General features: G+C 31.9%; 1 protein-coding gene across 3 annotated transcripts in view; it reads right to left on the reverse strand.

The window, feature by feature from the left end:
• Window positions 1-4806: 4806 nt before the first annotated feature.
• LOC145247489 (ras-related protein Rab-5C-like) overlaps window positions 4807-14208 on the reverse strand; it is a 99329-nt gene continuing 89927 nt past the window's right edge. For all 3 annotated transcript variants that reach the window (XM_080109300.1, XM_080109302.1, XM_080109301.1), the window contains exons 4-6: window positions 13888-14013; window positions 8003-8096; window positions 4807-6719 (exon numbers count right to left, since the gene is read on the reverse strand). In XM_080109300.1, coding sequence (XP_079965426.1) covers window positions 6610-6719; window positions 8003-8096; window positions 13888-14013 — 330 coding nt within the window. In that variant the 3' untranslated portion in view covers window positions 4807-6609. The remainder of the gene's footprint in view (window positions 6720-8002; window positions 8097-13887; window positions 14014-14208) is intronic.

Genomic DNA, 14208 nt, shown 5'->3' on the forward strand with positions numbered 1-14208 from the left:
TCAGTATCGTAAAAAAAAAATTGCATTCTGGTGGTGATGAAGTCGCTGAAAGCATTTTTTTGATATCGTTTAGGTTTTCTAAGCATTTTCATACAGAAAGTTGTCAAGATGGTTGAAAAAGTGGTAGTCGGTAGGTGAGAGGTCTGGCGAGTATGGGAAGATGAGGCAGAGTTTTGTAGCCCAATTTGTTCAACTTTCGCAGGATCAGTTTAGCAATGTGCAGTCAGGCATTGTGATCGAGAGAATTGGGCCTTTTCTGTTGACTAATGCTGAGTGAGTGTTGTTGTCAAAGTTTCTGATGCATTTCATCCATTTGTTGACAGTACTTCACCACCGTAATGGTTTTGACTGCATTCAAAAAACTATAATGGATGAAGCCTGTTGCAGACCACCAAACAGTCAGCATAATCTACGTGAATGAAACTGAGATTAAAAAGTAATAATAATAGATATTCGTCCAAACTCCTTGCCAACTCCCGACTACAACTGTAATCTTTACCGACCGTTTTCACTGGCTCAGCTATCAAAATGAAAAAAAAGGGGGGGAAAAAAGACTCCCCTGTGCCCCCCGTCATTCTTTTTCACAAAAATCATTGTCCCCATATGCAAATTAATACCATAATAAATCGTCTATAGACGAAAGTTCTTTTTTCTTTCATTTCTTCAGCTGACAGGATATACAGAGGCATCGTCGCTTGTTTAAGTCATGTTTTTCATTATTTTCGCCACAATACGTTAGTTTTTAGAAGTTAATTTTTGAAGTCCATCCAACACATGCCAGCATGTAAAACATCCCAAACTTACGTTTCAAGTGGCAATGTGTCTTGTTTGAGATTTTGAGATGAAAAAAAGTAAAAAGAAAAGGAAATTCATTGTTTTTTGAAACGAAAAAAAAATGTATAATAAAATACGTGAATACACAGCTTAGACCTTCAACACCAAATTCAATCATTGTTAAGATGTCTTTTTCCGTGTTGACTACTGTATGTAGCTGGTTCACCCTTCCCAGGTTTTGTCTTTTCACCTTTTGATAATGGGCTAGTTTTTTGATAATCGCCTGAGACGCTCCTACCGGAAAATGCCGACGGGACCGTCCAGCCATATTTTTTGCAGGTCAGAGTACTTTTCCCTCAGGGCGCTGGTTCTTCAATCCCATTTTCAAACACTTACGTCACATGTTACCGTTACTGTGGAAAGGGGAGATAAATAAGGCACAGCGTAGAGTGTGTGAATACGTGTGTATATAAATAATAGACGATGCATATATATATATATATATATATATATATATATATATATATAGGAGTGTGTAATCGTCAAAGCACAGTGGATAGTGTGTGTGTGTGTGTGTGTGTGTGTGTGTGTGTGTGTACACGTGTGAATACATAGCGGATAGGGTGTGTTTATTTGAATACAAATGTCATGTGTGTGTATAGTCATTGTTTCTGGAAATGAAAAAAAGGACAACAATTTGTATGTTCATGCGTAAACTCACAGCGTAGACTTTCGGCACCAAATTCAACCACAATCATGGTCATTGTTGAAATATCTTTTTCTGTATATATTATTTTTTAAGAGTGGATGATGCTGAAATATTTATGGATAGGCGGAAGGGCCAAAAAGGTGGCATGGTGTTGGAATGATGAAGTTAAGTGTTTTTTTTTTGTTTTTTACTTGGTCGTCATCACTTATCAAGGCCCAAAGGCCACTCGAGGATAAGGGGTTAACGAACTTAAGGTGGTAAGTGTAGTAATCGTTAATGGTGTAAATTGGGTAGAATTTGATTATTTAAGGGACGACTCAACAAGAACTTGTTTACATTGGACTTGAAGGCTACTATGTTGTATTCAACTGAGAAGCAGGCCAGCGGTACAGTGTTCCAAAGATGGGCAGTTCTGGGGAAAAAAAGCTTTGTTCATGGATAGAGAGTGGGGGAAATCATATATAGTGATTGTAGCTAGTCGAGTGTTTTTTCTTATGAAAGTTTAGCAAGTGGGGAGAGAACCATAAATTGGAGTTCAGTCGAGTATTTTCCATGAAAATAATGATATTTATAATTATCTCTATCAGGGATCAATAGATATTCTCCTTTGTTAATTAACCAGTTTATTTCATTTCTCTGGCTCATTAATCAACATCATTTCATTCTTCGCTTGATTAATTGCAATAAAAAATGTTTTATGATTCAAGAATTCGATCATAGCATCATTATATTAAAAACAAAAATAAAGAAAAATCGGTATTCCAAAAGTCAGGTAAATTGATCAAGAAGTTTTATTTTTATACAGAAAATCGGTGCTTCTATATTATACAAACGAAAAAAAAAATACTGAATTTCAAGTGAAACAAATGGTACCTATGTAATTCCCATGTCGCAAATAACCTATTAAAAAATTACAGAAAACGATAAGGTAGAAAAATAATTATTAATGAAAAAACTGTTTTCGATAAAGTTTATATGGGGAATAAATTTTGTCTGACATTTTGAATCACGTTCGTCACGTGATGTAAGCAACGGAACTTAATTATTTCCCCTGTCAACTTAGCTCTTTTTTAGTAAGCCTAATATAGTGATTTTGCTTCCTTTCACAAATTTTCTTTTTTCATTAAGAATTACTTTTCCACCTTATCGTTTTTCATAATATTTGGATATCTTACTATTCGAGACCTGATAATTTTGTAGGTACCATTTGTTTCACTTGAAATTTAATTTATATGATATAGAAGTGCCAGAAAGTCATTTTTAAGCGAATTTGAATTTTTTTTTCGTTGTCCTTATATTAATAATGACTTTCAAAAATCTTGCAAGTTTGAATTATTTTTAGTTATTTTCCTTGTTTTCACCATGTTTACAAGATATTGTTGCTATATCATCGCTTTTGTTTGGCCACAAAATTAAAATTTGATTTTCTGGATTTGTATTACAATCCACAGAGGTATAAAAAAGTGGTCAAAAATTAAAAACTATAAATAAATGTTACCAAAGGCAAGATAAGTTACTTTTCTACCTATCTGGAAAAGTTTTTAGTGGTTTTATTCACTTTAAAACGCGTAATCAGTTCGAAAATTATATAGTGTTTATTGATGGGTGCAAAGAAGAAAAATGGTGGTGAACTGACCCCTAAATATGTGAAGTTTGGAAAATAAGTTAAAAATAAAAAAAATATTGTCAGAAACCCACCCAATATATGTCACAGTAATGTATACTGGGTGGGTTCCTAACAGTATTTTCTATAATGTTAAAGTTTTAACTCATTTTCTAAACTTCACGTATTTAGGGATCATCTGCCATTATTTTTCTTGTTTATATCTATCTTTAAACACTGTAATTTTCAAAGTGATTAAAACCACTAAAAACTTTGGGTGCTAATGCACTTACTGATCCGCGCTATTCTTTAAATCCTATTTCCAAGTTTTATTATATGTTTTTTTTATTCAATTGTAAGGTTAAAGTACAGAATAGGTCCAAAACACCCTCCCCTCCCCATGTTAAGAATGGCTTTTTAAATAATAACATTATTATTTCAGCACGGATCAATAAGTGCATGAGTACCAAACTTTTCCGGATAGGTAAAAGAGTAACTTATCTCGCCTTTGATAACATATTTGTTATATTTTTTTTTCATTTTTGACCACTTTTTCGAGTCTCTGTGGATTGTAATACACACCAGATTTTGTTGTTTAAAAATAAAACTACTTGATCAATTTACACGATTGTTTTTTATGCATGATATTTTTCTTTCCATCATATACAGATTTTCTTTAATTTTGATTTTTAGTACATGTTTAGTTTAATCAAGACGTTAAAAAATGAAAATATTGAAAAAAAAATTCTGTTGTATGTACTCGTTGTGGAATTAAGTTTTCATTAAAAAACTTTCACTTACTTTGATCAAATAGTTTTTTGTTTTGTTTGTTTTTTGTTTTTTTTTACAGAGGGAAATCAAATTGTATGGAGATCGATTGTATCCCAGCCATCTTGCTTATTTTGCGGACGAGGAGGTGGGTGCCAAGGGAGATAACTCTAATCACTGCTTAAAGTTTGTCAAAATTTGATGAGATTATTTCGAAATATGAGCAGAAAAAGTACCTAGATAAATATTTGAGTTTTTTTTTCACTTATTTTACAGTTTCTCTGTCCTTTTTTTAAATCTTCCTCCTCGTTCGCAAAATTCAAATTTTACGATATCTTTTTTATTATTAAATTGTTAGGTGGAAGCACAGAAATAGTTACAAAACACCCTCCTCTTCCCATGTTAAGAAAGGCTTTCGAAATAATATTATTTCAGCGTGATACTAAAAATACATAAGTACCAAAAAATCAATATAAGTAGAAAAATTGTTGATGAGAATTTTTTTTTAAAATAAACTATCTTTCTTATTTCGACACCCTAAAATTGATGATAAAAAAAAAAAAAAAAAAAAAAAACACGGTTCATCACCAACAACGAGAAGCAAGAAGTATTTTTTTGTTGTTAACATTTCATGGGAAGTAACTCAAGGATGAGATCCGTACAAAAATACAGGGTGAGTCACAGGAAATTGATGTTTTTAAAAACGCTCCTTGCTCTCCTTGAATAAGGGAGAGGGAGTGAGGAAGGTAGTCTTTAAACCTGCTTAAGATGTCTTTTAGTTTGTTGTTATTTGTTTATCTTTTACGTTAAATGTTTTTTTAGTTATTGGTTTTGAATTGCTCTTCTTTTCAGTTTATTGCCATCATGCTATCGCGTAGTCTTGTTTTCCTAAAAACACTCGTTTCCCGTGACTCACCCTGTACAAGGGCGATAACTCATAATAAACTCGTCGTAAGGGAGATAATCATTTATTTGAAATATTTATTTTTACAAGCTTATATTCTGGCCAAATTTGAAAAAATGAAAAAAAAAAAAAAAAAAAAAATGTTTAAAATGTTCATTCGGCTTTTATTTATATATCTTTTTCTTTTTTTTAATTCCAGAAAACTGAATATACAAGACAATTTGGCAAACGTACACGACGTCCACCCACTCCTAATATTTTTTTTTTTTTTAATATCGTGCTCTTTTTCGGAATTTTAAAAAATTGGAAAAGAAAATGTTAAACTTTTAGCATGGGGTTCAGGTTTTCATGTATGTTTATATGATTCCTTTACTGTTTTTTTTTTAGTCAAAAATATCCCGTTTAAAAACAACTTTTTGGAATTTTCAAGCAGGATTTAAAAAAAAAAAAAAAAAAAAAAAAATACCTTATTAAACTGAAACGTAAAAAGTATATTCATTTTATAATGATCTGAAGTTAACAACCGAGAATGAACAAAATATACAACAAATAACTTATCAAACACGTAAAGGTTTAATTTTCTACCAACCTGTATAGTTTTAAAGTGTTGAAACTGATTGTAAGATTTACTATCTCTGAATCTGTTATCATTACTTTCACTTGGCCGAAAATGAGTCAATCAAGATGACAGTCAATTCTTTTGGAGATGATTCTTAATTTCGAATTAGAAAATAAATAAATAAAAAATTACCAAACCCTAACTTAAAGTTGAAGGAGAGGTGTTAAACAGATGGTAAGATAAGTAATGTTTTTGGATTGTTTTTTAAGGAATTACAACAAAAATAACAGATGAGCGGTCCACATGAGATTCTGACTATATCCGAAAAATCGATATAGACACAATCTTATATTGAAAAAAAAAAAAAAAAAAAAAAAAAAAACAATGAAAAATTTGGTCTTGCCCAGAATTTCTCCATATTAAAAAAAAAAAATAAAAGAAAAATCTGCATGATGTACATAGCTGTGAAAAATATCATATTCCAAAAATCATATAAATTTTGAGTAACTGAAGAGTGGCCATCTTGTACGCCATTTTGAAAACAGTTAAAAAAGAAAAAAAATAAACAAGGAAGATAACTCAACAATAATTCAAACGTGCAAGATTTATGTTCTAATGTGCACGAATTCACATTAATCGCTTAAAAATGATTTTCTTTATAAATATATTAAAACTACTTGATCAATTTACATGGATTTTGGAATATGACATTTTCATTTTATGGGTACATACATCAGACAGATTTTTCTTTATGTTTGTTTTTTAATATGGGGGGGGGGATTCTGAACAAAAAGCAAAAACTTTAAAACACTTTCAGAAGGTTAAAACTATGTAAGTCGGTTGAAAATTAAATTCGAATTTGTTTGGTAAAAGTTTTTTGTTGTATATTTTAATTGTTTTTTTTTTATGTCAGTTGTTAACCATACTGCATGATTGCCTTGATATAATACTCAGACATTTGTTTTTTTTTTTGCATTTTTTAGTTTTGTTTTTTCAAATATTAGAAACCGGTGACAAAGTGCTTGCAAGATATCAACCCAAATGAATAATCTTACATTAAAATTATATAGCAAAGTAAATGAAAAAAAAAAAAAATATCTAAAAAAATGGAAAAATTTGATAAAAAATAAAATAAAATGATGCGGAAAATGGTGTTTAATTGATAATAGCCAGAGTAATATTATCCTGAAAAATTAAATAACAAAAAGTTTAGAGGATGGCGAATGCATCGTATGCATCTGTCGGAAATTTTTTATTTTTGTAATTGCACAAAGTCAAAATGATAAAGAAACTCAACAACAACCAGACTTCTTTTCTTCTGGATTTCTTTGTTCTTTTATATCAACACGAGATGAACTACGATTCCCTGCTGGTTTTGGAGGAGCCATGCAGATTTTTTCGGCTGAAAGAAAAAAGAAAAAAAATATATTAGTGATGGGACGATTCCAATATTTTCCCTGATTCCGATACAATTACTGATTTCGTACTAAATTCCTGATTCTGATTCTTTATAAATCTCTAAATATTTAAGTATATAGTTCTATTTTTTCTCCAATTACCATAAAAAAAAAAACATGTTAGATGTGCAGATATTTTCCTAAATGTAAAAATATACTTGTCGGGATGATCTATCGATTTTAGCTTCACTGGTGGTTTTAAATCAAATATTTATTATTTTATCATTATTACCAACAAAAAAAAAAAAAAGGAAACAAAAAGAATCGTTTTGGCATCGAAAAATCGGTACAAATTTTTCCAATTCTGATTCTGGTACCCTCAAATATTCCGATTTTTTGCGATTCCCGATTTTGATTAATTGTCCCAATGCTAATATAAGAATATTCGTAAACTGAGGGTTTTTTTTTTTTAAAATAATAAATATTTATTTCACCCAATTACATTCCATGGTTTCTTGTTTGTTTTATTTTGGCACAATTTTTGGATAAAAATTATTGTTTTTTAATATAATAAATGAGAATATTTGTAAGCTGATTTTCTATTTTTCAAATTATGTATTATGTTATACGATATTTTGTTCGTTTAATTTCAAAATTGTCTTTAAATATAATAAATAAAAATATTCGTAAACTGATTTTTTAAAAAAATAAATATGTGTTTCATCCAATTATGTTTCCTGCATGTCTTATCTGTTTCATTAATGCACAAGTTTTTTTAAAAGAAATTTGTTTTTTGATATAATAAATGAAAATATTCATAAACTTATTTTTCAAATATATATAATTTTCACATAGATTAAAGGAACGTAATTTGAAAAAAAGATGTAACTAAACATTTTTATTAAAAAAAAAGGAAGAATATTCTTATTTATTATATTTAAAAGCAATATTTTTTAGCAAAAAAAATGTGTAAAAATTAAATCAAACAAACAACTGTGAATCATCAAACGTAATTAGAAATTTTTAAAAAGTCATAAAAGTAAATAAACAGATTTTATCTCTGATTTTCAATAAGTAAAGTATCACCACTTTAAAAATTTTCTTAGTCGAAAATAAATATTTTCAGAAAAAAAAAACTGAAGTGAAATAACATAGTCGAATTAAATTTTTAAAAAATTAAAAAAAATAGGCCAGTCAAAATCAAACATCGATATGCAAGATGGATTACTATCTGCGTCTCACTTAGGAATACTTCACGCTAAATAGAAATCTAAATCTATGTTCTTACCTAAAGCTAGAAAAATATCCGAGACGCATAATCCAGATTTGGCTGAAGTTTCCACATACATCAATTTTTGTTCTTGAGCATAAATCCTGGCTTCCTGAAACCAAAAGAAAATATTAAACATTTCTACATGTTAAGCAAAAAAACTAATAAATAAAACAAGAGTTGCCTCCCTTTGTGATTATTTCTACTTTAATTAAAAAAACAACAAACAGATAAATGTTCAAAGACCACCGTTAGAGAACGCGAGAAAAAATCAGTTCAGGCATTAAAACTGATGTTATGTCGTTGTTTGTGTTAAATATTATTAATTTATATTATTACTGGTCAATATTATTAAATGAGGAATCATTTCGAGTTACAATCCAATTTTCATTTTTAGATAAACACGACATCAGGTCAAATTCAGTGGCTATTTTGTTTTAGTTTAGCTTATTCAAATAATGCGGACACATTTAAAGCATGTCTTTTTTTTTCAATTTTACCTGCATAATGCTAACTGGATTTTAAATGTAAATAATTTCCCATTTAGCAATATATAACAAAAAATAACATTAAACCATTTTTAATATTAATGTATTTTTTAAAAATATTTGTAAAAAAAAAAAAGTGCAATTTTTTGTCGATTTGGAGGACATTTTTAGTCATGCTAGGAAGGTATAGACTTTTTCTAGGCTAACCATTATTAAGTTGGCCACCTGGATCCTGTTCAGAGATATGCAACGAAGTGGATACTCTCCATCAGACACCTGCCGTACTCTAAATGCTTTTCTTGGATTCTTTTAAGCTAGGATGTCCAGAAACTCCCACGGTAAACATCAGCAAAATTATTAACTACCTCATCAACAAGCCAGCGTACCTCTTTGATGTCCATGTGTCTAACACATGCAGACATGACTACAAAGTACAGCTCCCATGACTTTCAGAAATATTTTTTCATGTTCAGAATTGCTACCAGCATTAGTTGTTACTCGTCATGACATTGTGTCTTTTTAACCCTCACGCTTTCTGAAATTTCCCCTAACTCGACCTGATGCCCACTCTTCTCCCTTCATACACATGCATACATGTACGTGCACTTGTAGGGAGTTGCAGTGCACCTCCAGATGTTGTGTAGCAGGTACATATTGGGGCGACTTTATGGGGAGCTGGTTTTCCCCCAACATCTTGGGGGAAAAAAAAAAAAAAAAAAAAAACTACCCCACAGTAAATAAAAAACTGCCCTGCAGTGAAAGTTAACTCCGCTACTAATATTTGACCTCATTAAGTCATTAAGTGCGGGCACCTGCCAATTCTTAATACTTAAATAAATTCAAACATGTTTCAGTTACTATTTCTTGCTGGCTGAGCGGTTAACGTGTCATGTTTTTTTTCACACTTTATTTTCCAACTTCGCCTCAAGGCTTCAGGTTCGATCCTTCCTACTTACCAACCAAAACTTTTTTTTAACCCCCCCCCCCTCCTCCAGGACAAATTTTGTAAGAAGTTTTGTGGTTATTACTTTATATCCGAGACATTTATAACAAAGCTGAGAGAGATGCAAAATCATTATTGAAGGAATGTGTAATACAGTTCTTTTACATCAGAGGGGGGGGGATACTTCACTTATGGAGGAGGAGGTACATTATTTAGAAGGGATTATACAAAGTTCATTTATAGATGAATATACAAAACATTTACCTTTCGGTTGTAATGACGACACCAAGACAAACAGTTACAAAATATTAGATGATTTCTTTATTCATTACTCGGCCGATTGATGATATCGGAAATCCAAGCCTTTTCGACTACATGGCCTACTCTTCTATCCTTTGCCTCTAAGGGCATCAGCTTCACTTTCTGACCCTCTCTCTCTCTGGCTGTGAGTGTGACTCTCTGATTATCTGATCCTAACTTTGAACCCCACCTCAATATATTGAGAATCTCCTTTGTTTGTGACATCAGAGGTGTGATGTTAACCAACATGATTTTACCATGTTGATTTTACATATGTCTGTCCAAGCACACTTTTGGCAAACAAAGAATTCCCAATTTTAATTGTTCAATATCTAACCTATTTTTAATCATTATAAACACGCATTGTCCATTTTTTTTTTTAACTGACATATTTAATGTCCAGTTATTTCTAAAAGAATTAACAATCAACTGCATTCCTAGGATTTTCATTTACGCTGAACATCCACAGAATGTGACCATATATATTACATATATTACCATATGAAAATCTGCTGTCGAATTTCCACAGGTCCTGCTAGTTTTATTATAATAGATTTTTTAGCCACTAAAAACGTATAAAATTAGTTTTTTAGCCATTAAAAATGCACAAAATGAGATTTTTTAGCCATTAAAATGTATAAAAGTAACTTTTTTAGCCACTAAAAACGTATAAAATTAGAATTTTTAGCCATTAAAAACATATAAGTTATAGCCCATTGACTTAAAATAATTGTTTTATGCCAAATTGATAGTTGAATATACAGGGCTCATACAGATTTTAAATGTCCATTTTCAAGAATTTTCAAAGCTTTCCAAAGCCTTCTCCAGACAAAATTCAAGTTTTCAAAACAAAATTAGATATAAAAACAATGATATAATAAACTAAAAAAACTTAATTGATAACAGAAAAAGTCATTTTCATTCGCATATAAAACAATATGCCTGTTGACAATCATATTTACATTCCCTGACCCACTTATATTTGGCCAACCAAGCGCGATTAAATGCTATTTTCTCCATTGTAGATTGATCCATTGTAGATTGATCCACGCTGTGTTTTACTTTTAAATTTTGAATTTCTGGTATTGTGAATACAAGAGTTAGGGTTAGGATATACAAACAAAACTACCCAATGTTATTATCTGGGAAACATCAGATAATTTCATGATAAAGGGACGTAACTCTTTCATCCACAAGAAAAAAAAAAAATAAATAAATAATGACATTTCAATTTTGGTACTTGTACAGTTTAATCAAGACATTAAAAAAATGAAAATATCGAAAAAAGTTTAAATTGTATGCATCCGTTATGGAATGAAGTTCTCCGAAAAAAATTTCACTTAATTTCATCAAGTAGTTTTGCTTTTTTTTACAGCGAAAAAACAATTTGTTATGATACCAAGCAAAAGGTTCGATTTTTAGGAAGAAAAGCTAGTATTAAAGATGGGGATGGAGTGTCGACACTTTAAACTGAGTTATCTCCCCATGGCGTGTTCTAAAAATCCAAACAAAAATTGAAAAAATTAAAACATGTCTACGTTCAACACGCTGTCATAAAAACGTTTTTTTCCGCTGTAAAAAAAATAAAATAAAAATAAAAAAAACAATCAATCAAATTAAAGTGAAATTTTTTTCGGAAATCATCAGTTCAAAACAGATACGTACAATATAAACTTTTTTTTTTTTTTTTTTTTTTTTTTTTTTTTCGATATTTTCATTTTTTAATGTATTGGTTAAACTGTACAAAAGCCTCAATTTTAATATATTTCAATTTTATTTTCAATATTTAAAAACATTTTAATAGTAGTTTTTATTAATACTTAATAAATAATTTAATAATATTTACTTTGATTTTATTTCTAATATTTCGACATACATTTTTACTGGACATAAAGAATACGGTTTTACAAGACATTTTCTATATTTTCAAGGATTTTCAAGGTAATAATAGAAATAAGGCCTTTCCAAGGCAAAAGTCAAAATTCAAGGACTTTTCAAACCCTGATTTTGTACTCTTTTTTGTATTAAATACTCTATCAACCCCTAACTCCGCATCAAACGGACACCATGATACTTAGTTCACTGCACCTTATCAGAATAAAGGTGCATATAAAATTTCAACCAGATTGGTCCAGTAGTTTCCAGAAAAAAAAAAAAAAAAAGTGGAATGGACAGACAGACAAAGAGAAATATAATATTTTTTGTTTTTAATTTTTTTTTTTTTATAACATTTTCACCCCAAACAAGGCACATCGCCACTTCGATGTAGGGGCTACTATCAGGGACATAAGCTACAGGGGTATTATGTAGGGAGTTGGCCAGCAAGATGTCGGTTCATGTTACACTTGAACTTCTGCATGTCAGTACAGTTGGGGAAGCAGGAAGGGAGTTCCAAAGTCTAGCGGTTCTGGGAAAGAAACTACTAGAGTAGAAGGCTCTTTTACATCTAGGGATCTCAACTGTGAAGGGGTGGGATTTTGCTGCTTGTCGGGGGTATTTACGTCGAGGGGGTACAAGTGCTTGCAGTTCGTCAGAGCATTCACTGTTAAAGTACTTGTAGAACAGGCAGATGGATGCGACATTTCGTCGATGGGACAGAGTCTGAAGCTTAGATGACAGTTCAGGACCTATCAGATTGGTGACTCTCTTTTGAACCTTGTCTAGGAGCGAGAGACTAATGGTAGATGCACCAGCTCAAATATGACAACAATACTCCATACATGGGCGAATGGTGGCCTTATAGAGGTATAGGATACTTTCGGGCGTTAGTATCTTTCTAGCACGGTAGAGAGAACCTACCTTCTTCGCAACGTCTTGGCGATAATCTCGATGTAATTGTTCCAACTCATGTTTCCTGATAGCGTTAGGCCGAGGAGTCTAAAGGATGTACTTTCAGATAAAGGCTCATTGGCCATTGTTATTGGTGGTAGTGAAGGTTTCTTGTAATTATTGAAGGAAATGAGTTTAGTCTTGGCAGCATTGAATGTGACCATCCATTTATGTCCCCATTCCACTACAGATCGGAGGTCATCCTCTAGTGCTTCTGCCATTTCTTTAGATATGTGTTTATTTGTTTTCCTGTCGTGTCTGTTATAGAGTGTGGTGTCGTCAGCATATATACCCATCTCACAGGCAATTTTGTCAGGGAGGTCATTTATGAATATTAGGGCAACCTGGATTTTTCTCTTATTTGGTTAGTCAGAAGTTTAGCATCTGTAAGGTGATGGACTAGAGCTTGGTTAATTATTGTCTCAAATATTTTGGCGAAAAGTGGGAGGAGGCTAATGGGGCGATAATTTACTGGGTCAGTTCTTTTGCCAGAATTCTTGAAAACTGGTACTACAGAAGCAGTTTTCCAGCAGGCAGGAAAACAAGATTCATTAAGGCATTTGTTGTAAAGTTTGGAGAGAACTGGAGCTCTTTCGGCGGAGCACTTTTTTAATAGCACAGCTGAGATGAGATTAGGTCCACATGCTTTTGCAGTGTCAAGATTTCTTATGATAGCATGCACCTGAGAAGGGGTGATTTTCAGATCATCTAGTGTGGCGTCTGTCCGCAAAGGAAAGTCAGGGAGGGGGTGGTTGGCAGTGTCCAGTGTGGAGTTGGAGGTAAACCGACTGACAAGCATGTAAGCCTTCTCAGTTGCAGAGCAAACAACCTCATGATTGTTGGATAGTGGGAGGATTGTTGATTGCCCCTTATTGTTACTGTTGTAGATTTTCCAGAAGTCGCGGGTTCCTAATTTCTGTGCTTCGATGCGTTTTTTGGGGGTTTCAATAAATTCTCTCTTAGCTGTCGCTATTTCTTTCTTACAGTTACTTCTGGCTTCTATATACTTCTGCCTGTTTGAACTGGACTTATGTCGGTTAAATCTGCGGTATGCATGCTGCCTTTGTGCGATGGCGGCTGCACAAGTAGAAGTAAACCATTGGGGAGAATGGGGCTTGCTATAAAATTACCCTAAAGTATAGCATATATCAAGGAAAACTAAACGTGCTATGACATCATATTATTATGAAAATTAATATCATGCAAAAGCATGTTTATTTTTGCTTGGTTTTTGGTCAGCCTTTAGTCAAGCAAAATGGTTGGGTGTATTAATATTAATGAAAATCACTCTGAAAACCTTTTGAAATTTTCATGTCTGCATCTGATTCATGTTAAGATCTTACCTCAACAGTTACGTCCCTTGCTTCTGCAGCCATATCTGCTTTGTTCCCTGCCAGTACGATCAACACATTCGGGTTGGCTTGCTGTCGTAGCTCTTTCACCCATCGTTGAGCTCTAACAAATGTGTCCTAAATCAAAATAGATTTGAGATGACAATTTAGAATGACTAATAAAAATCTTGAATTTTACTTCTCCATTTTCTGGGAGCATTAATTTTCCCTGGACATCTGTAATTCCGTTTCACGTTCTTATGGATTATCAATGGATTATTTGGATTTATCCTGTTTCTTCCTGGATTTTACCTTCTTTTTCAATGGATTTTT

Source organism: Euprymna scolopes, chromosome 25 (assembly GCF_053919585.1).
Source record: "Euprymna scolopes isolate OS-2025 chromosome 25, ASM5391958v1, whole genome shotgun sequence".
NCBI classification, from domain to species: Eukaryota; Metazoa; Mollusca; class Cephalopoda; order Sepiida; family Sepiolidae; genus Euprymna; species Euprymna scolopes.